This window comes from Oncorhynchus keta, unplaced genomic scaffold (genome assembly GCF_023373465.1).
Source record: "Oncorhynchus keta strain PuntledgeMale-10-30-2019 unplaced genomic scaffold, Oket_V2 Un_contig_96_pilon_pilon, whole genome shotgun sequence".
NCBI lineage: Eukaryota > Metazoa > Chordata > Actinopteri > Salmoniformes > Salmonidae > Oncorhynchus > Oncorhynchus keta.
The window spans coordinates 80,317-108,109 of record NW_026290644.1 but is presented as its reverse complement, the minus strand read 5'-3'; the positions used below and the strand labels follow the sequence as shown (position 1 = coordinate 108,109).

The window sequence follows — 27,793 nt, the reverse complement described above, 5'->3', positions numbered from 1 at the left end:
TCTATATATGAGTTGGTCTATTATAGACTGAATGGGTATATAGTATCTATATATGAGTTGGTCTGTTATTATAGACCTGGTCTATTATAGACTGAATGGGTATATAGTATCTATATATGAGTTGGTCTGTTATAGACTGAATGGGTATATAGTATCTATATATGAGTTGGTCTATTATAGACTGAATGGGTATATAGTATCTATATATGAGTTGGTCTGTTATAGACTGAATGGGTATATAGTATCTATATATGAGTTGGTCTATTATAGACTGAATGGGTATATAGTATCTATATATGAGTTGGTCTATTATAGACTGAATGGGTATATAGTATCTATATATGAGTTGGTCTATTATAGACCTATAGACTGAATGGGTATATAGTGTCTATATATGAGTTGGTCTGTTATAGACTGAATGGGTATATAGTATCTATATATGAGTTGGTCTGTTATAGACTGAATGGGTATATAGTGTCTATATATGAGTTGGTCTGTTATAGACCTATAGACTGAATGGGTATATAGTATCTATATATGAGTTGGTCTATTATAGACTGAATGGGTATATAGTATCTATATATGAGTTGGTCTGTTATAGACTGAATGGGTATATAGTATCTATATATGAGTTGGTCTATTATAGACTGAATGGGTATATAGTATCTATATATGAGTTGGTCTATTATAGACTGAAAGGGTATATAGTATCTATATATGAGTTGGTCTGTTATAGACTGAATGGGTATATAGTATCTATATATGAGTTGGTCTGTTATAGACTGAATGGGTATATGGTAGTGTATATATGAGTTGGTCTATTATAGACTGAATGTGTATATGGTAGTGTATATGAGTTGGTCTATTATAGACCTATAGACTGAATGTGTATATAGTAGATACAGTACCAGTCAACAGTTTGGACACCTCCTCATTCCAGGGGTTTTCTTTATTTTTTCACTATTTTCTACATTGTAGAATAATAGTGAAGACGTCACAACTATGAAATAACACATATGGAATCATGTTGTAACCAAAAACGTGTTAAACAAATCAAAATACATTTTATATTTGAGATTTCATAAAGGGTCCTTCCTTGAGAACAGCCGAAGAACCCCTTAGGAACCTCTTTTTCTAAAGAGTCTAGAACCGTACTTGAACTGATATTCTAGAACCGTACTTGAACTGATATTCTAGAACCGTACTTGAACTGATATTCTAGAACCGTACTTGAACTGATATTCTAGAACCGTACTTGAACTGATATTCTAGAACCATAAAATGTAAGTAAAGTGCTTCAATGAATCCAACTCGTAAAACAATGGTTTAATTACAACGAACAGTGAAGAAAAACACATTATTAATAGTAATCATCTCACCAGGATAATGTTTTTATTCAGGAACAACGGCCTGATGCTATTGGTCAAGACCAGACAATCAATCAAATGTATTTATAAAGCATGAGCAGATGTCACAAAGTGCTTATACAGAAACCCAGCCTCAAACCCCCAACACGCCTGATGTTATCAGGGTCCATTTCAATTCCAGACGATTCAAAAAGTGAATCAAACTCCGATTCAAATTAAAAATGTTCCTAATTTAAAAGTAGTGAAGAGAATTAGAATGTTTGTGTACTTCCTGAATTGACTGAAATTGAAATGGCATTTGACCCCAACCCTGGATGTTATTGGTCAAGACCAGACAAGGGCTGATATTATTGGTCAAGACCAGACAAGGGCTGATGTTATTGGTCAAGACCAGACAAGGGCTGATGTTATTGGTCAAGACTGTTCTACTCTATTTTAGTGTGTTCTTTTCCCACAAGGCATTGCACACTCAGGAGTCCAGTTCTGACCTTCATGAAGTGTGTTTAAGCGTGCATTCATAAGTGTCTGTCTGTCTGTCTGTCTGTCTGTCTGTCTGTCTGTCTGTGTGTCTGTGTGTCTGTGTGTCCGTGTGTCTGCCTGTTTACTGGTTCTTCTTGCTCATCATGTGTCTGTTGTACTGGGAGTCAGTGTGCAGTATCTTGTCCCACCAGGTAAAGGTGGAGGCGTAGTTCCCTACGAAGTTCATATGGTGGAAGTCATGGAAACGAGCTCCGGCATAGAACGGGATCAGGTGGAGAGGGTTGAGAGGGATATCATACCCACTGTAGGGAGGAGGAGAGGGGAGGGAGGGAGGGAGGGAGAGAGAGAGAGAGAGAGGAGGAGGGAGGGAGGGGGAGGGAGGGAGGGAGGGAGGGAGGGAGGGAGGGAGGGAGGGAGGGAGGGAGGGGAGGGGGAGGGAGGGGGAGAGAGGGAGGGAGGGAGGGAGGGAGAGGGGGAGGGAGGGAGGGAGGGAGGGAGGGAGGGAGGGAGGGAGGGAGGGAGGGAGGGAGGGAGGGAGGGAGGGAGGAGGAGGAGGGGAGGGAGGGGGGAGGGAGGGAGGGAGGGAGGGAGGGAGGAGGGAGGGAGGGAGGGAGGGAGGGGGAGGGAGGGAGGAGGAGGAGAGGGGGAGGGAGGGAGGGAGAGAGGGAGAGAGAGAGAGAGAGAGAGAGAGAGGAGGGGGGAGAGAGAGAGAGAGAGAGAGAGAGGAGAGAGGAGAGGGAGAGAGGAGGAGAGGGAGAGATGAGGAGAGGGGAGGAGAGAGGGGAGAGATGGAGAGAGGAGGAGAGGGGGGGGAGAGGAGGGGAAGACAGAGGGAGGAGAGGGAGGGGGAGGAGAGAGGAGGAGAGGGGGAGAGAGGAGGAGAGGGGGAGAGAGGAGAGGAGATGGGAGAAGGAGAGAGGAGGAGAGGGGAGGGAGAGGAGAAGAGGAGAGAGGGAGGAGAGGAGAGGGAGAGGAGAAGAGGAGAGAGGGAGGAGAGGAGGAGAGGGGAGAGGGAGGGAGGAGGAGGAGGAGAGAGAGGGAGGAGAGGAGAGAGGGAGAGGAGAGAGGGAGAGGAGGAGGAGAGAGAGGGGGAGAGAGAGGAGAGGGGAGGAGAGGGGGAGGATAGAGGGGAGGAGAGGGAGGGGGAGGGAGAGAGGAGGAGAGGAGAGAGGGAGGAGAGGAGAGAGGGGGGAGAGGGAGAGAGGAGGAGAGGGGGAGAGGGAGGGAGAGGAGGAGAGAGGGAGGGAGAGAGAGGGGAGGAGGAGAGGGGGAGAGGAGGAGGAGAGAGGGGAGGAGAGAGGGAGTGGGAGAGAGAGAGAGCGGAGGAGAGGGAGAGAGAGAGGAGGGAGGGGGAGAGGAGGAGAGAGGGAGGAGGAGAGGAGGGAGGGAGGAGGAAAGGAAGAGAGGATGTTAATTTAACATTGTAATATGTATACACATGACCTACACAAAATCCCCTAAACCCCACTCTACCCGTACACACTCCTCATATGACAACACAGTGTCTGCGTTCCGATTCTCTACCCTTCACTCTAGTCGGGGGACCCCTGGTGGCCAGACTAGAGAACTACATGGTAGATCTGGGGACCCCTGGTGGTCAAACCAGAGTACAACAGGCAGGGAGAGCTGGAGACCCCTGGTGGTCAGACCAGAGAACAACAGGCAGGGAGAGCTGCAGACCCCTGGTGGTCAGACCAGAGAACAACAGGCAGGGAGAGCTGCAGACCCCTGGTGGTCAGACCAGAGAACAACAGGCAGGGAGAGCTGGAGACCCCTGGTGGTCAGACCAGAGAACAACAGGCAGGGAGAGCTGGAGACCCCTGGTGGTCAGACCAGAGAACAACAGGCAGGGAGAGCTGCAGACCCCTGGTGGTCAGACCAGAGAACAACAGGCAGGGAGCGCTGGAGACCCCTGGTGGTCAGACCAGAGAACAACAGGCAGGAGAGCTGCAGACCCCTGGTGGTCAGACCAGAGAACAACAGGCAGGGAGAGCTGGAGACCCCTGGTGGTCAGACCAGAGAACAACAGGCAGGGAGAGCTGCAGACCCCTGGTGGTCAGACCAGAGAACAACAGGCAGGGAGAGCTGCAGACCCCTGGTGGTCAGACCAGAGAACAACAGGCAGGGAGAGCTGGAGACCCCTGGTGGTCAGACCAGAGAACAACAGGCAGGGAGAGCTGCAGACCCCTGGTGGTCAGACCAGAGAACAACAGGCAGGGAGAGCTGCAGACCCCTGGTGGTCAGACCAGAGAACAACAGGCAGGGAGAGCTGGAGACCCCTGGTGGTCAGACCAGAGAACAACAGGCAGGGAGAGCTGCAGACCCCTGGTGGTCAGACCAGAGAACAACAGGCAGGGAGAGCTGCAGACCCCTGGTGGTCAGACCAGAGAACAACAGGCAGGGAGAGCTGGAGACCCCTGGTGGTCAGACCAGAGAACAACAGGCAGGGAGAGCTGGAGACCCCTGGTGGTCAGACCAGAGAACAACAGGCAGGGAGAGCTGGAGACCCCTGGTGGTCAGACCAGAGAACAACAGGCAGGGAGAGCTGCAGACCCCTGGTGGTCAGACCAGAGAACAACAGGCAGGGAGAGCTGCAGACCCCTGGTGGTCAGACCAGAGAACAACAGGCAGGGAGAGCTGCAGACCCCTGGTGGTCAGACCAGAGAACAACAGGCAGGGAGAGCTGGAGACCCCTGGTGGTGGTGAGTAGATATGCATTTTTCCACAAATAGGAGGATAAACACTTTTGGGCAAAAAGTCTCTAGGAGTGTTTACATTTACCCTCCACTACACCTCTGCCTCCTCAATAGTCTCTAGGAGTGTGTGTGTGTGTGTGTGTGTGTGTGTGTGTGTGTGTGTGTGTGTGTGTGTGTGTGTGTGTGTGTGTGTGTGTGTGTGTGTGTGTGTGTGTGTGTGTGTACCTGTGTACGTCGATGGTCTCCAGCAGGCGGAAGGCGACCCAGGCCCATAGCAACGTCACGTGGTTACAGAACACCATGATGCCGATGAAGAACCCAGACCCAAGGATCACTGTCTCAGCTGGGTGGGCGTACTCTGCCTGCATGCCAAATGGAGCCTACAGACACAGAGGGGAGAGGGAGAGAGAGAGAGAGAGAGAGAGAGAGAGAGAGAGAGAGAGAGAGAGAGAGAAGAGAGAAAGAAAAAGAGACAGACAGACAAAGAAATCGGTTATAGCAACAGGTTTATTTTACATTTTAGTCCGTTAGCAGACACTCTCATCCAGAGCAATGAGGGTTAAATGCCTTGCTCAAGGGCACATCGGCATTTGTGTATTCGTGCCTGTGTGCGTTTGTGCCTGACTGTCTAGTGTGTGTGTGTGTGTGTGTGTGTGTGTGTGTGTGTGTGTGTGTGTGTGTGTGTGTGTGTGTGTGTGTGTGTGTGTGTGTGTGTGTGTGTGTGTACTCACAGTGAACTCGTGGTGCACTTTGTGGATGTGCTTGTAGATACTGCGGTGATGTAGCAGGCGATGGAGGAAATAGTGCCAGGTGTCCTCTATCACAGCACAGCCTAGACACTGAGCTAACAGGTAGGGCCTGGGGAGGGAGAGATAGACAGAACAGCCTAGACACTGAGTTAACAGGTAGGGCCTGGGGAGGGAGAGATAGACAGAACAGCCTAGACACTGAGTTAACAGGTAGGGCCTGGGGAGGGGAGAGGTAGACAGAACAGCCTAGACACTGAGCTAACAGGTAGGGCCTGGGGAGGAGAGATAGACAGAACAGCCTAGACACTGAGTTAACAGGTAAGGCCTGGGGAGGGAGAGATAGACAGAACAGCCTAGACACTGAGCTAACAGGTAGGGCCTGGGGAGGGAGAGATAGACAGAACAGCCTAGACACTGAGTTAATAATATAATAATAATATATGCCATTTAGCAGACGCTTTTATCCAAAGCGACTTACAGTCATGTGTGCATACATTCTACGTATGGGTGGTCCTGGGAATCGAACCCACTACCCTGGCGTTACAAGCACCATGCTCTACCAACTGAGCTACAGAAGGACCTCAAGTTAACAGGTAAGGCCTGGGGAGGGAGAGGTAGACAGAACAGCCTAGACACTGAGTTAACAGGTAGGGCCTGGGGAGGGAGAGATAGACAGAACAGCCTAGACACTGAGTTAACAGGTAGGGCCTGGGGAGGGAGAGATAGACAGAACAGCCTAGACACTGAGCTAACAGGTAGGGCCTGGGGAGGGAGAGATAGACAGAACAGCCTAGACACTGAGTTAACAGGTAGGGCCTGGGGGTAGGGCCTGGGGAGAGATAGACAGAACAGCCTAGACACTGAGTTAACAGGTAGGGCCTGGGGAGGGAGAGATAGACAGAACAGCCTAGACACTGAGTTAACAGGTAGGGCCTGGGGAGGGAGAGATAGACAGAACAGCCTAGACACTGAGTTAACAGGTAAGGCCTGGGGAGGGAGAGAGGTAGACAGAACAGCCTAGACACTGAGTTAACAGGTAGGGCCTGGGGAGGGAGAGATAGACAGAACAGCCTAGACACTGAGCTAACAGGTAGGGCCTGGGGAGGGAGAGGTAGACAGAACAGCCTAGACACTGAGTTAACAGGTAGGGCCTGGGGAGGGGGGAGAGATAGACAGAACAGCCTAGACACTGAGTTAACAGGTAGGGCCTGGGGAGGGAGAGATAGACAGAACAGCCTAGACACTGAGTTAACAGGTAGGGCCTGGGGAGGGAGAGATAGACAGAACAGCCTAGACACTGAGTTAACAGGTAGGGCCTGGGGAGGGAGAGATAGACAGAACAGCCTAGACACTGAGGGTAGGGCCTGGGGAGGGAGAGATAGACAGAACAGCCTAGACACTGAGTTAACAGGTAGGGCCTGGGGAGGGAGGAGAGATAGACAGAACAGCCTAGACACTGAGTTAACAGGTAGGGCCTGGGGAGGGAGAGATAGACAGAACAGCCTAGACACTGAGCTAACAGGTAGGGCCTGGGGAGGGAGAGATAAACAGAACAGCCTAGACACTGAGTTAACAGGTAGGGCCTGGGGAGGGAGAGATAGACAGAACAGCCTAGACACTGAGCTAACAGGTAGGGCCTGGGGAGGGAGAGGTAGACAGAACAGCCTAGACACTGAGTTAACAGGTAGGGCCTGGGGAGGGAGAGGTAGACAGAACAGCCAAGATACTGAGTTAACAGGTAGGGCCTGGGGAGGGAGAGGTAGACAGAACAGCCTAGACACTGAGTTAACAGGTAGGGCCTGGGGAGGGGAGAGGTAGACAGAACAGCCTAGACACTGAGTTAACAGGTAGGGCCTGGGGAGGGAGAGATAGACAGAACAGCCTAGACACTGAGTTAACAGGTAGGGCCTGGGGAGGGGAGAGGTAGACAGAACAGCCTAGACACTGAGTTAACAGGTAAGGCCTGGGGAGGGAGAGATAGACAGAACAGCCTAGACACTGAGTTAACAGGTAGGGCCTGGGGAGGGAGAGATAGACAGAACAGCCTAGACACTGAGTTAACAGGTAGGGCCTGGGGAGGGAGAGATAGACAGAACAGCCTAGACACTGAGTTAACAGGTAGGGCCTGGGGAGGGAGAGATAGACAGAACAGCCTAGACACTGAGTTAACAGGTAGGGCCTGGGGAGGGAGAGATAGACAGAACAGCCTAGACACTGAGTTAACAGGTAGGGCCTGGGGAGGGAGAGATAGACAGAACAGCCTAGACACTGAGTTAACAGGTAAGGCCTGGGGAGGGAGAGATAGACAGAACAGCCTAGACACTGAGTTAACAGGTAAGGCCTGGGGAGGGAGAGATAGACAGAACAGCCTAGACACTGAGTTAACAGGTAGGGCCTGGGGAGGGAGAGATAGACAGAACAGCCTAGACACTGAGTTAACAGGTAGGGCCTGGGGAGGGAGAGATAGACAGAACAGCCTAGACACTGAGTTAACAGGTAGGGCCTGGGGAGGGATAGATAGACAGAACAGCCTAGACACTGAGTTAACAGGTAGGGCCTGGGGAGGGAGAGATAGACTTGTGTGCCTACCTCTGCGTTTGTGTGTGTGTGTTGGGTCGTACCATCGTGGCATGCAGTCCCAGTCGTAGGGGAGGTTGTGTGTGTGTGTTGGGTCGTACCATCGTGGCATGCTGTCCCAGTCGTAGGGGAGGTTGTGTGTGTGTTGGGTCGTACCATCGTGGCATGCAGTCCCAGTCGTAGGGGAGGTTGTGTGTGTGTTGGGTCGTACCATCGTGGCATGCAGTCCCAGTCGTAGGGGAGGTTGTGTGTGTGTTGGGTCGTACCATCGTGGCATGCTGTCCCAGTCGTAGGGGAGGTTGTGTGTGTGTTGGGTCGTACCATCGTGGCATGCTGTCCCAGTCGTAGGGGAGGTTGTGTGTGTGTTGGGTCGTACCATCGTGGCATGCTGTCCCAGTCGTAGGGGAGGTTGTGTGTGTGTTGGGTCGTACCATCGTGGCATGCTGTCCCAGTCGTAGGGGAGGTTGTGTGTGTTGGGTCGTACCATCGTGGCATGCTGTCCCAGTCGTAGGGGAGGTTGTGTGTGTGTTGGGTCGTACCATCGTGGCATGCTGTCCCAGTCGTAGGGGAGGTTGTGTGTGTGTTGGGTCGTACCATCGTGGCATGCTGTCCCAGTCATAGGGGAGGGTGTGTGTGTTGGGTCGTACCATCGTGGCATGCTGTCCCAGACGTAGGGGAGGTTGTGTGTGTGTTGGGTCGTACCATCGTGGCATGCTGTCCCAGTCGTAGGGGAGGTTGTGTGTGTGTTGGGTCGTACCATCGTGGCATGCTGTCCCAGTCGTAGGGGAGGTTGTGTGTGTGTTGGGTCGTACCATCGTGGCATGCTGTCCCAGTCGTAGGGGAGGTTGTGTGTGTGTTGGGTCGTACCATCGTGGCATGCTGTCCCAGTCGTAGGGGAGGTTGTGTGTGTGTTGGGTCGTACCATCGTGGCATGCTGTCCCAGTCGTAGGGGAGGTTGTGTGTGTGTTGGGTCGTACCATCGTGGCATGCTGTCCCAAACGTAGGGGAGGTTGTGTGTGTGTTGGGTCGTACCATCGTGGCATGCTGTCCCAGTCGTAGGGGAGGTTGTGTGTGTGTTGGGTCATACCATCGTGGCATGCTGTCCCAGACGTAGGGGAGGTTGTGTGTGTGTTGGGTCGTACCATCGTGGCATGCTGTCCCAGTCATAGGGGAGGTTGTGTGTGTTGGGTCGTACCATCGTGGCATGCTGTCCCAGTCGTAGGGGAGGTTGTGTGTGTGTTGGGTCGTACCATCGTGGCATGCTGTCCCAGTCGTAGGGGAGGTTGTGTGTGTGTTGGGTCGTACCATCGTGGCATGCTGTCCCAGTCGTAGGGGAGGTTGTGTGTGTGTTGGGTCGTACCATCGTGGCATGCTGTCCCAGTCGTAGGGGAGGTTGTGTGTGTGTTGGGTCGTACCATCGTGGCATGCTGTCCCAGTCGTAGGGGAGGTTGTGTGTGTGTTGGGTCGTACCATCGTGGCATGCTGTCCCAGTCATAGGGGAGGTTGTGTGTGTGTTGGGTCGTACCATCGTGGCATGCTGTCCCAGTCATAGGGGAGGTTGTGTGTGTTGGGTCGTACCATCGTGGCATGCTGTCCCAGTCATAGGGGAGGTTGTGTGTGTTGGGTCGTACCATCGTGGCATGCTGTCCCAGTCGTAGGGGATGCTGAAGAACTCAGTGAAGTGGTACGTTCCACAGATCATGGGCAGCTGGATACAGAAGTGGTTGAACAGCAGCATCTTGAAACACCTCCACTGTTTCTCCCACGTCTCTGGCTTGTCCTAAACACACACACACACACACACACACACACACACACACACACACACACACACACACACACACACACACACACACACACACACACACACACACACACACACACAGGGGAGGGAGTATCATTGTTAAAACTTCCACTTCTTCATCTAACACCCCCTACCTGTTGGATCTAACACCCCCCCTACCTGTTGGATCTAACACCCTCCCCTACCTGTTGGATCTAACACCCTCCCCTACCTGTTGGATCTAACACCCTCCCCTACCTGTTGGATCTAACACCCTCTCCCTGCCTGTTGGATCTAACACCCTCCCCCTACCTGTTGGATCTAACACCCTCCCCTACCTGTTGGATCTAACACCCCTCCCCACCTGTTGTATCTAACACCCTCCCCCTACCTGTTGGATCTAACACCCTCCCCCTACCTGTTGGATCTAACACCCCTCCCCACCTGTTGGATCTAACACCCTCCCCCCATCGTACCTGTTGGATCTAACACCCTCCCCTACCTGTTGGATCTAACACCCCCCCTACCTGTTGGATCTAACACCCTCCCCTACCTGTTGGATCTAACACCCTCCCCTACCTGTTGGATCTAACACCCTCCCCTACCTGTTGGATCTAACACCCTCCCCTACCTGTTGGATCTAACACCCTCCCCTACCTGTTGGATCTAACACCCTCCCCCTACCTTTTGGATCTAACACCCTCTCCCTGCCTGTTGGATCTAACACCCTCCCCCTACCTGTTGGATCTAACACCCTCCCCTACCTGTTGGATCTAACACCCTCCCCTACCTGTTGGATCTAACACCCTCCCCTACCTTTTGGATCTAACACCCTCTCCCTGCCTGTTGGATCTAACACCCTCCCCTACCTGTTGGATCTAACACCCTCCCCTACCTGTTGGATCTAACACCCTCCCCTACCTTTTGGATCTAACACCCTCCCCTGCCTGTTGGATCTAACACCCTCCCCTACCTGTTGGATCTAACACCCTCCCCCTACCTGTTGGATCTAACACCCTCCCCTACCTGTTGGATCTAACACCCCTCCCCCACCTGTTGGATCTAACACCCTCCCCTACCTGTTGGATCTAACACCCTCCCCTACCTTTTGGATCTAACACCCTCTCCCTGCCTGTTGGATCTAACACCCTCCCCCTACCTGTTGGATCTAACACCCTCCCCTACCTGTTGGATCTAACACCCTCCCCTACCTGTTGGCTCTAACACCCCTCCCCCACCTGTTGGATCTAACACCCTCCCCCTACCTGTTGGATCTAACACCCTCCCCTACCTGTTGGATCTATAACACCCCTCCCCCACCTGTTGGATCTAACACCCTCCCCTACCTGTTGGATCTAACACCCCTCCCCTACCTGTTGGATCTAACACCCTCCCCCTACCTTTTGGATCTAACACCCTCCCCCTACCTGTTGGATCTAACACCCTCCCCTACCTGTTGGATCTAACACCCCTCCCCCACCTGTTGGATCTAACACCCTGTTGGATCTACCTGTTGGATCAAACACCCTCCTCTCCCTGTTAGACCTAACACCCTCCTCTCCCTGTTAGACTTAACACCCTCCTCTCCCTGTTAGACCTAACACCCTCCTCTCCCTGTTAGACCTAACACCCTCCTCTCCCTGTTAGACCTAACACCCTCCTCTCCCTGTTAGACCTAACACCCTCCTCTCCCTGTTAGACCTAACCCCCCCTACCTTTTGGATCTAACACCCTGTTGGATCTAACACCCTCCTCTCCCTGTTAGATCTAACACCCTCCTCTCCCTGTTAGACCTAACACCCTCCTCTCCCTGTTAGACCTAACACCCTCCTCTCCCTGTTAGACCTAACACCCTCCTCTCCCTGTTAGACCTAACACCCTCCTCTCCCTGTTAGACCTAACACCCTCCTCTCCCTGTTAGACCTAACCCCCCCTACCTTTTGGATCTAACACCCTGTTGGATCTAACACCCTCCTCTCCCTGTTAGATCTAACACCCTCCTCTCCCTGTTAGACCTAACACCCTCCTCTCCCTGTTAGACCTAACACCCTCCTCTCCCTGTTAGACCTAACACCCTCCTCTCCCTGTTAGACCTAACCCCCCCTACCTTTTGGATCTAACACCCTGTTGGATCTAACAACCTCCTCTCCCTGTTAGACCTAACACCCTCCTCTCCCTGTTAGATCTAACACCCTCCTCTCCCTGTTAGACCTAACACCCTCCCCTACCTTTTGGATCTAACACCCTCCTGTCCCTGTTAGACCTAACACCCTCCTCTCCCTGTTAGACCTAACACCCTCCTCTCCCTGTTAGACCTAACACCCTCCTCTCCCTGTTAGACCTAACACCCTCCTCTCCCTGTTAGACCTAACACCCTCCTCTCCCTGTTAGACCTAACACCCTCCTCTCCCTGTTAGACCTAACACCCTCCTCTCCCTGTTAGACCTAACACCCTCCCCTACCTTTTGGATCTAACACCCTCCCCTACCTTTTGGATCTAACACCCTCCCCTACCTTTTGGATCTAACACCCTCCCCTACCTTTTGGATCTAACACCCTCCCCTACCTTTTGGATCTACCTGTTGGATCTTGTACTTCTGCATGAAGGGAAGGAACTGAAACAGGAAACCAGGTAGACAAAACAGGAAGTAGATGGCCTCATGGACGATGAGAGAACCCCAGGTGGCGATCTGGAATTTAGTGTAGTTCTCATTCACATACCTGGTGGACAGAGATCAACAGACATCAATCAATGAATCAAAGAGTCTAAGAACATGTCCATCTGTCTGCCTGAAACGTTGTGTAGTCAGCTCAATCAGTCAGTCAGTCAGTCAGTCAGTCAGACAGTCAGTCATTATAGTAGTATTACCCCCAGGCGTGCTGTGGTGAAGGCTGCAGGGGGTTGTCAGGTAAAACTGTAGTAGTGTAGTAGGAGTAGTAGTAATAGTAGTAGAAATATTAGTAGTAGTATTATAGGCGTAGCTGTATAGCAGCAGTGTAGTGGAAGTAATAGTATAGTAGTAGTACTATTCTAGTCGCAGCATCGCAGTAGTATAGGAGTGTAATAGTAGTAGTAGTAGTAGTATATTAGTAGTAATAGTATAGTAGTGTTATAGTAGTACAGTAGTTTAGTAGTAGTAGTATATTAGTAGTACTAAAGCAATAGTACACTAATAGTATAGTAGTAGTAGTATAGAAGTTTAGCAGCAGTACAGTAGTAGTAGTATAGTATAGTAGCAGTATATTAGTAGTATAGTAGTGGTATAGTAAGAGTAGTATAGTATAGTAGCAGTATATTAGTAGTATAGTAGTGGTATAGTAAGAGTAGTATAGTATAGTAGCAGTATATTAGTAGTATAGTAGTGGTATAGTAAGAGTAGTATAGTATAGTAGCAGTATATTAGTAGTGTAGTAGTGGTATAGTAAGAGTAGTATAGTATAGTAGCAGTATATTAGTAGTATAGTAGTAGTAGTAGTAGTATAGTAGCAGTATATTAGTAGTGTAGTAGTGGTATAGTAGTAGTAGTATAGTATAGTAGCAGTATATTAGTAGTGTAGTAGTGGTATAGTAGTAGTAGTATAGTAGCAGTATATTAGTAGTATAGTAGTGGTATAGTAAGAGTAGTATAGTATAGTAGCAGTATATTAGTAGTATAGTAGTGGTATAGTAAGAGTAGTATAGTATAGTAGCAGTATATTAGTAGTATAGTAGTATAGTAGTGGTATAGTAAGAGTAGTATATTAGTAGTATAGTAGTAGTAGTAGTATAGTAGCAGTATATTAGTAGTGTAGTAGTGGTATAGTAGTAGTAGTATAGTAGCAGTATATTAGTAGTGTAGTAGTGGTATAGTAAGAGTAGTATAGTATAGTAGCAGTATATTAGTAGTATAGTAGCAGTATATTAGTAGTATAGTAGTGGTATAGTTAGAGTATAGCAATAATACCTCCAGGCGTATTGTAGTGAAGGCTGAAGAGGGCTGTCAGGTAAAACTGTAGTAGTGTAGTAGTGGTATAGTAAGAGTAGTATAGTATAGTAGCAGTATAGTAGTAGTATAGTAGTGGTATAGTAAGAGTATAGTAATAATACCTCCAGGCGTATTGTAGTGAAGGCTGAAGAGGGTTGTCAGGTAAAACTGTAGTAGTGTAGTACTGGTATAGTAAGAGTAGTATAGTATAGTAGTAGTATAGTAGTGGTATAGTAATAGTAGCAGTATATTAGTAGTATAGTAGTGGTATAGTAAGAGTAGTATAGTATAGTAGCAGTATATTAGTAGTGTAGTAGTGGTATAGTAAGAGTATAGTAATAATACCTCCAGGCGTATTGTAGTGAAGGCTGAAGAGGGTTGTCAGGTAAAACTGTAGTAGTATAGTAGTGGTATAGTAAGAGTAGTATAGTATAGTAGTAGTATATTAGTAGTGTAGTAGTGGTATAGTAATAGTAGTATAGTATAGTAGCAGTATATTAGTAGTATAGTAGTGGTATAGTAAGAGTAGTATAGTATAGTAGTGGTATAGTAAGAGTAGTATAGTATAGTAGCAGTATATTAGTAGTGTAGTAGTGGTATAGTAAGAGTAGTATAGTATAGTAGCAGTATATTAGTAGTATAGTAGTGGTATAGTAAGAGTAGTATAGTATAGTAGCAGTATATTAGTAGTATAGTAGTGGTATAGTAAGAGTATAGTAATAATACCTCCAGGCGTATTGTAGTGAAGGCTGAAGAGGGTTGTCAGGTAAAACTGTAGTAGTGTAGTAGTGGTATAGTAAGAGTAGTAGTAGTATAGTAGTGGTATAGTAAGAGTAGTATAGTATAGTAGCAGTATATTAGTAGTATAGTAGTGGTATAGTAAGAGTAGTATAGTATAGTAGCAGTATATTAGTAGTGTAGTAGTGGTATAGTAAGAGTAGTATAGTATAGTAGCAGTATATTAGTAGTATAGTAGTGGTATAGTAAGAGTAGTATAGTAGCAGTATATTAGTAGTATAGTAGTGGTATAGTAATAGTATAGCAATAATACCTCCAGGCGTATTGTAGTGAAGGCTGAAGAGGGTTGTCAGGTAAAACTGTAGTAGTGGTATAGTAAGAGTAGTATAGTATAGTAGTGGTATAGTAAGAGTAGTATAGTATAGTAGTGGTATAGTAAGAGTAGTAGTGTAGTAGTATAGTAGCAGTATATTAGTAGTATAGTAGTGGTATAGTAAGAGTAGTATAGTATAGTAGCAGTATATTAGTAGTGTAGTAGTGGTATAGTAAGAGTAGTATAGTATAGTAGCAGTATATTAGTCGTATAGTAGTATAGTAGTGGTATAGTAAGAGTAGTATAGTATAGTAGTGGTATAGTAAGAGTAGTATAGTATAGTAGCAGTATATTAGTAGTATAGTAGTGGTATAGTAGTAGTAGTATAGTAGCAGTATATTAGTCGTATAGTAGTGGTATAGTAAGAGTAGTATAGTATAGTAGCAGTATATTAGTAGTGTAGTAGTGGTATAGTAAGAGTAGTATAGTATAGTAGCAGTATATTAGTAGTATAGTAGTGGTATAGTAGTAGTATAGTATAGTAGCAGTATATTAGTAGTATAGTAGTGGTATAGTAAGAGTAGTATAGTAGCAGTATATTAGTAGTATAGTAGTGGTATAGTAATAGTATAGCAATAATACCTCAGGCGTATTGTAGTGAAGGCTGAAGAGGGTTGTCAGGTAAAACTGTAGTAGTGTAGTAGTGGTATAGTAAGAGTAGTATAGTATAGTAGCAGTATATTAGTAGTATAGTAGTGGTATAGTAAGAGTAGTATAGTATAGTAGCAGTATATTAGTAGTATAGTAGTGGTATAGTAGTAGTAGTATAGTAGCAGTATATTAGTCGTATAGTAGTGGTATAGTAAGAGTAGTATAGTATAGTAGCAGTATATTAGTAGTATAGTAGTGGTATAGTAGTAGTAGTATAGTAGCAGTATATTAGTCGTATAGTAGTGGTATAGTAAGAGTATAGTAATAATACCTCCAGGCGTATTGTAGTGAAGGCTGAAGAGGGTTGTCAGGTAAAACTGTAGTAGTGTAGTAGTGGTATAGTAAGAGTAGTATAGTATAGTAGCAGTATATTAGTCGTATAGTAGTGGTATAGTAAGAGTAGTATAGTATAGTAGCAGTATATTAGTAGTATAGTAGTGGTATAGTAGTAGTATAGTATAGTAGCAGTATATTAGTAGTATAGTAGTGGTATAGTAGTAGTAGTATAGTATAGTAGCAGTATATTAGTAGTATAGTAGTGGTATAGTAGTAGTATAGTATAGTAGCAGTATATTAGTAGTATAGTAGTGGTATAGTAGTAGTAGTATAGTATAGTAGCAGTATATTAGTAGTGTAGTAGTGGTATAGTAAGAGTAGTATAGTATAGTAGCAGTATATTAGTAGTATAGTAGTGGTATAGTAAGAGTAGTATAGTATAGTAGCAGTATATTAGTAGTGTAGTAGTGGTATAGTAAGAGTAGTAGTATAGTAGCAGTATATTAGTAGTATAGTAGTGGTATAGTAATAGTATAGCAATAATACCTCCAGGCGTATTGTAGTGAAGGCTGAAGAGGGTTGTCAGGTAAAACTGTAGTAGTGTAGTAGTGGTATAGTAAGAGTAGTAGTAGTATAGTAGTGGTATAGTAAGAGTAGTATAGTATAGTAGCAGTATATTAGTAGTATAGTAGTGGTATAGTAAGAGTATAGTAATAATACCTCCAGGCGTATTGTAGTGAAGGCTGAAGAGGGTTGTCAGGTAAAACTGTAGTAGTGTAGTAGTGGTATAGTAAGAGTAGTATAGTATAGTAGCAGTATAGTAGTAGTATAGTAGTGGTATAGTAAGAGTATAGTAATAATACCTCCAGGCGTATTGTAGTGAAGGCTGAAGAGGGTTGTCAGGTAAAACTGTAGTAGTGTAGTACTGGTATAGTAAGAGTAGTATAGTATAGTAGCAGTATATTAGTCGTATAGTAGTGGTATAGTAGTAGTAGTATAGTATAGTAGCAGTATATTAGTCGTATAGTACTGGTATAGTAAGAGTAGTATAGTATAGTAGCAGTATATTAGTAGTATAGTAGTGGTATAGTAGTAGTAGTATAGTAGCAGTATATTAGTCGTATAGTAGTGGTATAGTAAGAGTAGTATAGTATAGTAGCAGTATATTAGTAGTATAGTAGTGGTATAGTAATAGTATAGCAATAATACCTCAGGCGTATTGTAGTGAAGGCTGAAGAGGGTTGTCAGGTAAAACTGTAGTAGTGTAGTACTGGTATAGTAAGAGTAGTATAGTATAGTAGCAGTATATTAGTCGTATAGTAGTGGTATAGTAAGAGTAGTATAGTATAGTAGCAGTATATTAGTAGTATAGTAGTGGTATAGTAGTAGTAGTATAGTAGCAGTATATTAGTAGTATAGTAGTGGTATAGTAAGAGTAGTATAGTATAGTAGCAGTATATTAGTAGTATAGTAGTGGTATAGTAAGAGTAGTATAGTATAGTAGCAGTATATTAGTAGTATAGTAGTGGTATAGTAAGAGTAGTATAGTATAGTAGCAGTATATTAGTAGTATAGTAGTGGTATAGTAAGAGTATAGTAATAATACCTCCAGGCGTATTGTAGTGAAGGCTGAAGAGGGTTGTCAGGTAAAACTGTAGTAGTGTAGTAGTGGTATAGTAAGAGTAGTATAGTATAGTAGCAGTATATTAGTAGTATAGTAGTGGTATAGTAAGAGTAGTATAGTATAGTAGCAGTATATTAGTAGTATAGTAGTGGTATAGTAAGAGTAGTATAGTATAGTAGCAGTATATTAGTAGTATAGTAGTGGTATAGTAAGAGTAGTATAGTATAGTAGCAGTATATTAGTAGTATAGTAGTGGTATAGTAAGAGTAGTATAGTATAGTAGCAGTATATTAGTAGTATAGTAGTGGTATAGTAAGAGTAGTATAGTATAGTAGCAGTATATTAGTAGTGTAGTAGTGGTATAGTAAGAGTAGTATAGTATAGTAGCAGTATATTAGTAGTATAGTAGTGGTATAGTAAGAGTAGTATAGTATAGTAGCAGTATATTAGTAGTATAGTAGTGGTATAGTAAGAGTAGTATAGTATAGTAGCAGTATATTAGTAGTATAGTAGTGGTATAGTAAGAGTAGTATAGTATAGTAGCAGTATATTAGTAGTATAGTAGTGGTATAGTAAGAGTAGTATAGTATAGTAGCAGTATATTAGTAGTATAGTAGTGGTATAGTAAGAGTAGTATAGTATAGTAGCAGTATATTAGTAGTATAGTAGTGGTATAGTAAGAGTAGTATAGTATAGTAGCAGTATATTAGTAGTATAGTAGTGGTATAGTAAGAGTAGTATAGTATAGTAGCAGTATATTAGTAGTATAGTAGTGGTATAGTAAGAGTATAGCAATAATACCTCCAGGCGTATTGTAGTGAAGGCTGAAGAGGGTTGTCAGGTAAAACAGCATCAAAATATTCCACGGCCAGGAAGGCAGAGGACAAGATGGTGGCCGTACTGTTCACCTCCATTCTGATTGGCTGGTGGGGATGGGCTGGGAGGAGTTAACACTGAGAACACGCACACACACATACACAAACACACACATTAATATTAATTGGCTCTGACCAGGAAGAGGCCTGGGCAAACACAATAACATTTTAAACATTAATAACTAGACTAGACAACAACACGTGTGCACACACACACTGCACAGCCATGGACATAGCCACACACACACACACACACTGCACAGCCATGGACATAGCCACACACACACACACTGCACAGCCATGGACATAGCCACACACACACACACACTGCACAGCCACGGACATAGCCACACACACACACACTGCACAGCCATGGACATAGCCACACACACACTGCACAGCCATGGACATAGCCACACACACACACTGCACAGCCATGGACATAGCCACACACACACTGCACAGCCATGGACATAGCCACACACACACACACTGCACAGCCATGGACATAGCCACACACACACACTGCACAGCCATGGACATAGCCACACACACACTGCACAGCCATGGACATAGCCACACACACACACTGCACAGCCACGGACATAGCCACACACACACACACTGCACAGACATGGACATAGCCACACACACACACTGCACAGCCACGGACATAGCCACACACACACACACACTGCACAGCCATGGACATAGCCACACACACACACTGCACAGCCATGGACATAGCCACACACACACACACTGCACAGCCATGGACATAGCCACACACACACACACTGCACAGCCATGGACATAGCCACACACACACACTGCACAGCCATGGACATAGCCACACACACACTGCACAGCCATGGACATAGCCACACACACACACACACACTGCACAGCCATGGACATAGCCACACACACACACTGCACAGCCATGGACATAGCCACACACACACACACTGCACAGCCATGGACATAGCCACACACACACTGCACAGCCATGGACATAGCCACACACACACTGCACAGCCATGGACATAGCCACACACACACACACACACACTGCACAGCCACGGACATAGCCACACACACACACACTGCACAGCCACGGACATAGCCACACACACAAACCTCTGGACCAGGACATATATACAGAAATATACAGGGAAAACCTCTGGACCAGGACATATATACAGAAATATACAGGGAAAACCTCTGGACCAGGACATATATACAGAAATATACAGGGAAAACCTCTGGACCAGGACATATATACAGAAATATACAGGGAAAACCTCTGGACCAGGACATATATACAGAAATATACAGGGAAACCCTCTGGACCAGGACATATATACAGAAATATACAGGGAAAACCTCTAGACTAACCAGGACATATATACAGAAATATACAGGGAAAACCTCTGGACCAGGACATATATACAGAAATATACAGGGAAAACCTCTGGACCAGGACATATATACAGAAATATACAGGGAAAACCTCTGGACCAGGACATATATACAGAAATATACAGGGAAAACCTCTGGACCAGGACATATATACAGAAATATACAGGGAAAACCTCTGGACCAGGACATATATACAGGGGAAACCTCTGGACCAGGACATATATACAGGGAAAACCTCTGGACCAGGACATATATACAGAAATATACAGGGAAACCTCTGGACCAGGACATATATACAGGGAAAACCTCTGGACTAGCCAGGACATATATACAGGAAAACCTCTAGACTAGCCAGGACATATATACAGGGAAAACCTCTAGACTAACCAGGACATATATACAGAAATATACAGGGAAAACCTCTGGACCAGGACATATATACAGAAATATACAGGGAAAACCTCTGGACCAGGACATATATACAGGGAAAACCTCTGGACTAGCCAGGACATATATACAGGGAAAACCTCTAGACTAACCAGGACATATATACAGAAATATACAGGGAAAACCTCTGGACCAGGACATATATACAGAAATATACAGGGAAAACCTCGAGACTAACCAGGACATATATACAGAAATATACAGGGAAAACCTCTGGACCAGGACATATATACAGAAATATACAGGGAAACCCTCTGGACCAGGACATATATACAGGGGAAACCTCTGGACCAGGACATATATACAGGGAAAACCTCTGGACCAGGACATATATACAGGGAAAACCTCTGGACCAGGACATATATACAGGGAAAACCTCTGGACCAGGACATATATACAGGGAAAACCTCTGGACCAGGACATATATACAGGGAAAACCTCTGGACCAGGACATATATACAGGGAAACCTCTGGACCAGCCAGGACATATATACAGGGGAAACCTCTGGACTAACCAGGACATATATACAGGGAAACCTCTGGACTAACCAGGACATATATACAGAAATATACAGGGAAACCCTCTGGACCAGGACATATATACAGAAATATACAGGGAAACCCTCTGGACCAGGACATATATACAGGGAAACCTCTGGACCAGGACATATATACAGGGAAAACCTCTGGACCAGGACATATATACAGGGAAAACCTCTGGACCAGGACATATATACAGGGAAAACCTCTGGACCAGGACATATATACAGGGGAAACCTCTGGACCAGGACATATATACAGGGGAAACCTCTGGACCAGGACATATATACAGGGAAAACCTCTGGACCAGCCAGGACATATATACAGGGGAAACCTCTGGACCAGCCAGGACATATATACAGGGGAAACCTCTGGACTAACCAGGACATATATACAGAAATATACAGGGAAACCCTCTGGACCAGGACATATATACAGGGAAACCCTCTGGACCAGGACATATATACAGGGAAAACCTCTGGACCAGGACATATATACAGGGAAAACCTATGGACTAACCAGGACATATATACAGGGGAAACCTCTGGACCAGGACATATATACAGGGAAAACCTCTAGACTAACCAGGACATATATACAGGGAAAACCTCTGGACCAGGACATATATACAGGGGAAACCTCTGGACCAGGACATATATACAGAAATATACAGGGAAACCTCTGGACCAGGACATATATACAGAAATATACAGGGAAACCTCTGGACCAGGACATGTATACAGGGAAAACCTCTGGACTAGCCAGGACATATATACAGGGAAAACCTCTAGACTAACCAGGACATATATACAGAAATATACAGGGAAAACCTCTGGACCAGGACATATATACAGAAATATACAGGGAAAACCTCTGGACCAGGACATATATACAGGGAAAACCTCTGGACTAGCCAGGACATATATACAGGGAAAACCTCTAGACTAACCAGGACATATATACAGAAATATACAGGGAAAACCTCTGGACCAGAACATATATACAGAAATATACAGGGAAAACCTCGAGACTAACCAGGACATATATACAGAAATATACAGGGAACACCTCTGGACCAGGACATATATACAGAAATATACAGGGAAAACCTCTGGACCAGGACATATATACAGGGAAAACCTCTGGACCAGGACATATATACAGGGAAAACCTCTGGACCAGGACATATATACAGGGAAAACCTCTAGACCAGGACATATATACAGGGAAAACCTCTGGACCAGGACATATATACAGGGAAAACCTCTGGACCAGGACATATATACAGGGAAAACCTCTGGACCAGGACATATATACAGGGAAAACCTCTGGACCAGGACATATATACAGGGAAAACCTCTGGACCAGGACATATATACAGGGAAAACCTCTGGACCAGGACATATATACAGGGAAAACCTCTGGACCAGGACATATATACAGGGAAAACCTCTGGACCAGGACATATATACAGGGGAAACCTCTGGACCAGCCAGGACATATATACAGGGAAACCTCTGGACCAGCCAGGACATATATACAGGGAAACCTCTGGACTAACCAGGACATATATACAGGGAAAACCTCTGGACCAGGACATATATACAGGGAAAACCTCTGGACCAGGACATATATACAGGGAAAACCTATGGACTAACCAGGACATATATACAGGGAAAACCTCTAGACTAACCAGGACATATATACAGGGAAAACCTCTAGACTAACCAGGACATATATACAGAAATATACAGGGGAAACCTCTGGACGAGGACATATATACAGAAATATACAGGGAAAACCTCTGGACGAGGACATATATACAGGGAAAACCTCTGGACCAGGACATATATACAGGGAAAACCTCTGGACCAGGACATATATACAGGGAAAACCTCTAGACCAGGACATATATACAGGGAAAACCTCTGGACCAGGACATATATACAGGGAAAACCTCTGGACCAGGACATATATACAGGGAAAACCTCTGGACCAGGACATATATACAGGGAAAACCTCTGGACCAGGACATATATACAGGGAAAACCTCTGGACCAGGACATATATACAGGGAAAACCTCTGGACCAGGACATATATACAGGGAAAACCTCTGGACCAGGACATATATACAGGGAAAACCTCTGGACCAGGACATATATACAGGGGAAACCTCTAGACCAGGACATATATACAGGGAAAACCTCTAGACTAGCCAGGACATATATACAGGGAAAACCTCTAGACTAACCAGGACATATATACAGAAATATACAGGGGAAACCTCTGGACCAGGATATATATACAGAAATATACAGGGGAAACCTCTGGACCAGGACATATATACAGGGAAAACCTCTGGACTAGCCAGGACATATATACAGGGAAAACCTCTAGACTAACCAGGACATATATACAGAAATATACAGGGAAAACCTCTGGACCAGGACATATATACAGAAATATACAGGGAAAACCTCTGGACCAGGACATATATACAGAAATATACAAGGAAAACCTCGAGACTAACCAGGACATATATACAGAAATATACAGGGAAAACCTCTGGACCAGGACATATATACAGAAATATACAGGGAAACCCTCTGGACCAGGACATATATACAGGGAAACCTCTGGACCAGGACATATATACAGGGAAAACCTCTGGACCAGGACATATATACAGGGGAAACCTCTGGACCAGCCAGGACATATATACAGAAATATACAGGGAAACCCTCTGGACCAGGACATATATACAGGGGAAACCTCTGGACCAGGACATATATACAGGGAAAACCTCTGGACCAGGACATATATACAGGGAAAACCTCTGGACTAACCAGGACATATATACAGGGAAAACCTCTGGACTAACCAGGACATATATACAGGGAAACCTCTGGACCAGCCAGGACATATATACAGAAATATACAGGGAAACCCTCTGGACCAGGACATATATACAGGGAAACCTCTGGACCAGGACATATATACAGGGAAAACCTCTGGACCAGGACATATATACAGGGAAAACCTCTGGACTAACCAGGACATATATACAGGGGAAACCTCTGGACCAGCCAGGACATATATACAGAAATATACAGGGAAACCCTCTGGACCAGGACATATATACAGGGAAAACCTCTGGACCAGGACATATATACAGGGAAAACCTCTGGACCAGGACATATATACAGGGAAAACCTCTGGACCAGGACATATATACAGGGAAAACCTCTGGACCAGGACATATATACAGGGAAAACCTCTGGACCAGCCAGGACATATATACAGGGGAAACCTCTGGACCAGGACATATATACAGGGAAAACCTCTGGACTAACCAGGACATATATACAGGGAAACCTCTGGACCAGGACATACATACAGGGAAACCTCTAGACATAACCAGGACATGTATACAGGGAAAACCTCTGGACCAGGACATATATACAGGGAAACCTCTGGACCAGGACATATATACAGGGAAACCTCTGGACCAGGACATATACACAGGACATATATACCTCTGGACCAGGACATATATACAGGGAAAACCTCTGACCAGGACATATATACAGGGAAAACCTCTGGACCAGGACATATATACAGGGAAAACCTCTGGACCAGGACATATATACAGGGAAAACCTCTGGACCAGGACATATATACAGGGAAAACCTCTGGACCAGCCAGGACATATATACAGGGGAAAACCTCTGGACCAGGACATATATACAGGGAAACCTCTGGACCAGGACATATATACAGAAATATACAGGGAAAACCTCTGGACCAGGACATATATACAGAAATATACAGGGAAAACCTCTGGACCAGGACATATATACAGGGAAAACCTCTGGACCAGGACATATATACAGGGAAAACCTCTGGACCAGGACATATATACAGGGAAATATACAGGGAAAACCTCTGGACCAGGACATATATACAGGGAAAACCTCTGGACCAGGACATATATACAGGGAAAACCTCTGGACCAGGACATATATACAGGGAAAACCTCTGGACCAGGACATATATACAGGGAAAACCTCTGGACCAGGACATATATACAGGGAAAACCTCTGGACCAGGACATATATACAGGGAAAACCTCTGGACCAGGACATATATACAGGGAAAACCTCTGGACCAGGACATATATACAGGGAAAACCTCTGGACCAGGACATATATACAGGGAAAACCTCTGGACCAGGACATATATACAGGGAAAACCTCTAGACCAGGACATATATACAGGGAAAATATATACAGGGAAAACCTCTGGACCAGGACATATATACAGGGAAAACCTCTGGACCAGGACATATATACAGGGAAAACCTCTGGACCAGGACATATATACAGGGAAAACCTCTGGACCAGGACATATAGTTCCAGTCAACGTTTGGACACACCTACTCATTTGTTTTACTATTTTCTACATTGTAAAATAATAGTGAAGACATCAAAACTATGAACACATATGGAATCATGTAGTAAATATATTTTATATTTGAGAATCTTCCAAGTAACCACCCTTTGCCTTGATGACAGCTAGAATGCTTTTCCAACCGTCTTGAAGGAGTTCCCACATATGCTGAGCATTTGTTGGCTTCTTTTCCTTCACTCTGCGGTCCAACTAATCCTAAACCATCTCATTTGGGTTGAGGTTGGGTGATTGTGGAGGCCAGGTCATCTGATGCTCTCCATCACAAATAGCCCTGACACAGCCTGGAGGTGTGTTGGGTCATTGTCCTGTTGAAAAACAAATGGTAGTCCCACTAAGCGCAAACCAGATGGGACGGCGTATCGCTGCAGAATGATGTGGTAGCCATGCTGATTAAGTGTGCCTTGAATTCTACATAAATCACAGACAGGGTCACCAGCAAAGCACCCCCACACCACCACACCTCCTCCTCCATGCTTCACGGTGGGAACCACAGTGTGCCTTGAATTCTACATAAATCACAGACAGTGTCACCAGCAAAGCACCCCCACACCACCACACCTCCTCCTCCATGTTTCACGGTGGGAACCACAGTGTGCCTTGAATTCTACATAAATCACAGACAGTGTCACCAGCAAAGCACCCCCACACCATCACACCTCCTCCTCCATGCTTCACGGTGGGAACCATTGGACTCATCAGACCAAAGGACAGACTTCCACTGGTCTAATATCCACTGCTTGTGTTTCTTGGCCCAAGCAAGTCTCTTCTTCTTATTGGTGTCCTTTAGTAGTGGTTTCTTTGCAGCAATTCGACCATGAAGGCCTGATTCACACAGTCTCCTCTGAACAGTTGACGTTGAGATGTGTCTGTTACTTGAAATCTGTGAAGCATTTATTTGGGCTGCAATCTGAGGCTGGGAACTCTAATGAACTTATCCTCTGCAGCAGAGGTAACTCTGTGTCTTCCTTTCCTGTGGCGGTCCTCATGAGAGCCAGTTAACTCTAATGAACTCGTCCTCTGCAGCAGAGGTAACTCTAATGAACTCATCCTCTGCAGCAGAGGTAACTCTGGGTCTTCCTTTCCAATCTGAGGCTGGTAACTAATGAACTTATCCTCTGCAGCAGAGGTAACTCTGGGTCTTCCATTCCTGTGGCGGTCCTCATGAGAGTCAGTTAACTCTAATGAACTCATCCTCTGCAGCAGAGGTAACTCTGGGTCTTCCTTTCCAATCTGAGGCTGGTAACTCTAATGAACTTATCCTCTGCAGCAGAGGTAACTCTGGGTCTTCCTTTCCAATCTGAGGCTGGTAACTCTAATGAACTTATCCTCTGCAGCAGAGGTAACTCTGGGTCTTCCTTTCCAATCTGAGGCTGGTAACTCTAATGAACTTATCCTCTGCAGCAGAGGTAACTCTGGGTCTTCCATTCCTGTGGCAGTCCTCATGAGAGACAGTTTCATCATAGCACTTGAAGAAACTTTTAGTTCTTGAAATGTTCCGTATTGACTGACCTTCATGTCTTAAAGAAATGGACTGTCGTTTCTCTTTGCTTATTTGAGCTGTTCTTGCCATAATAAGGACTTAGCCCTATTTGGTAAAATAGTATCTTCTGTATACCACCCCCACCTTGTCACAACACAACTGATTGGCTCAAAAGCATTAAGAATGAAATAAACACCACAAATGAATTTTTAACAAGGCACACCTGTTAATTGAAATGCATTCCAGGTGACTACCTCATGAAGCTGGTTGGGAGAATGCCAAGAGTGTGCAAAGCTGTCATCAAGGCAAAAGGTGACTATTTTGAAGAATCTCAAATATAAAATATATTTTGATTATTTCTTTTTTTTAACAATAAAGAGAAGGGATTTTATAACATACTGCAAAAAAAAAAAAGACAAGAAATAAACAAGATGAAAACAACAATTATTCAGGGAAACGGGTTCATGTGTACAAATGAAATGTGATTATTACTGTGTACAGATTGACAATGAGAAAGCCTCTATCAGTGATCACCAGTATGGAATATGACTGCTTGCGTAACAATGTCACGGAGTTGAGATCCACATTGAACCAGACCCATTATTATGTTATGGAGCCGTTACAGACTCAACACTTCTTACGTCCAATAACAGGCTGATGAACTGGATCATGCGAATTATTAGAGTGAAAAAAATGGCCGTAAAAAAAACATTTTTACAATCCTCACTAGATGTTATAGAAACATTCAACTTGCCGCTTTACAGGAGTGTTTCAAATTAAACGGTGTTGTTTTGTCAACTCGGTTAAATACAGACTAAAACATTACAGCTGGAAGACGTCAGTGTCCCGTTGGGAAGGCGAGCGATGTTTCATTCCTGCGTCGGTTAGATACCGAGACTTCTCTTCGCACCGAGTTTCTCTTACCGTTGTGCATTTATCTGATCGTTGGCTACTTTGTCTCGTTATTTGTCCGGTGAACAACACCGACAACATAACACGGCACCTAAACATGTATAAAGCTTTACAGCACAGTACCATATATCTGACCCATCTAACGCAACAGTCGGTATTAAAACCCTATCTGGCATCAGACCGAAAAAGTTACCTCTGCGTTAGAATATAAAACAAATGTTTCGTTTTAGAATAGATTTAAGAACATGAATATAATATGTTAATATATTACCTTGGTGCAGCTGTGGGTCCGTCTACCTGAGTGAGAAGCTGCCGTGTGGCGACTCGTACAGTATTATCAACGAGCCTGATTGGACGAGGGGAGAGG

At 45.4% G+C, this 27,793-nt stretch overlaps 2 protein-coding genes and 1 long non-coding RNA gene across 6 annotated transcripts; 1 reads left to right on the top strand and 2 right to left on the bottom strand.

Annotated features, from left to right (window-relative positions):
- Nucleotides 1–930: 930 nt before the first annotated feature.
- Nucleotides 931–27,793, bottom strand: msmo1 (methylsterol monooxygenase 1). 4 transcript variants are annotated; one of them, XR_008126520.1, is made up of 8 exons: nucleotides 27,698–27,793; nucleotides 18,081–18,232; nucleotides 12,232–12,373; nucleotides 9,501–9,649; nucleotides 5,275–5,401; nucleotides 4,769–4,923; nucleotides 1,206–2,149; nucleotides 931–1,154 (listed from the first exon to the last, which is right to left on the bottom strand). XR_008126520.1 is itself a non-coding variant. In XM_052513106.1 (7 exons), exons 2-7 carry the CDS (start codon nucleotides 18,191–18,193, stop codon nucleotides 1,969–1,971), a joined length of 867 nt encoding a protein of 288 aa, XP_052369066.1. In that variant the 5' UTR covers nucleotides 18,194–18,232; nucleotides 27,698–27,793; the 3' UTR covers nucleotides 931–1,968. The 4 variants fall into 4 exon arrangements, 1 of the variants encoding a protein (XP_052369066.1); XR_008126521.1 differs by having other exon boundaries at nucleotides 931–1,179; nucleotides 1,231–2,149; XR_008126522.1 differs by having other exon boundaries at nucleotides 1,231–2,149.
- Nucleotides 5,573–9,223, top strand: LOC127927181 (uncharacterized). Its single transcript, XR_008126523.1, has 12 exons — nucleotides 5,573–5,664; nucleotides 5,940–6,101; nucleotides 6,165–6,272; nucleotides 6,494–6,601; nucleotides 6,761–6,814; nucleotides 7,140–7,248; nucleotides 7,357–7,626; nucleotides 7,789–8,002; nucleotides 8,113–8,332; nucleotides 8,549–8,768; nucleotides 8,989–9,043; nucleotides 9,097–9,223. It is a non-coding gene; the product is annotated as an uncharacterized LOC127927181 (long non-coding RNA).
- On the bottom strand, nucleotides 18,227–24,446 carry LOC127927180 (uncharacterized). Its single transcript, XM_052513105.1, has 3 exons — nucleotides 24,321–24,446; nucleotides 18,356–19,458; nucleotides 18,227–18,232 (listed from the first exon to the last, which is right to left on the bottom strand). Exons 1-3 carry the CDS (start codon nucleotides 24,334–24,336, stop codon nucleotides 18,227–18,229), a joined length of 1,125 nt encoding a protein of 374 aa, XP_052369065.1. The 5' UTR covers nucleotides 24,337–24,446.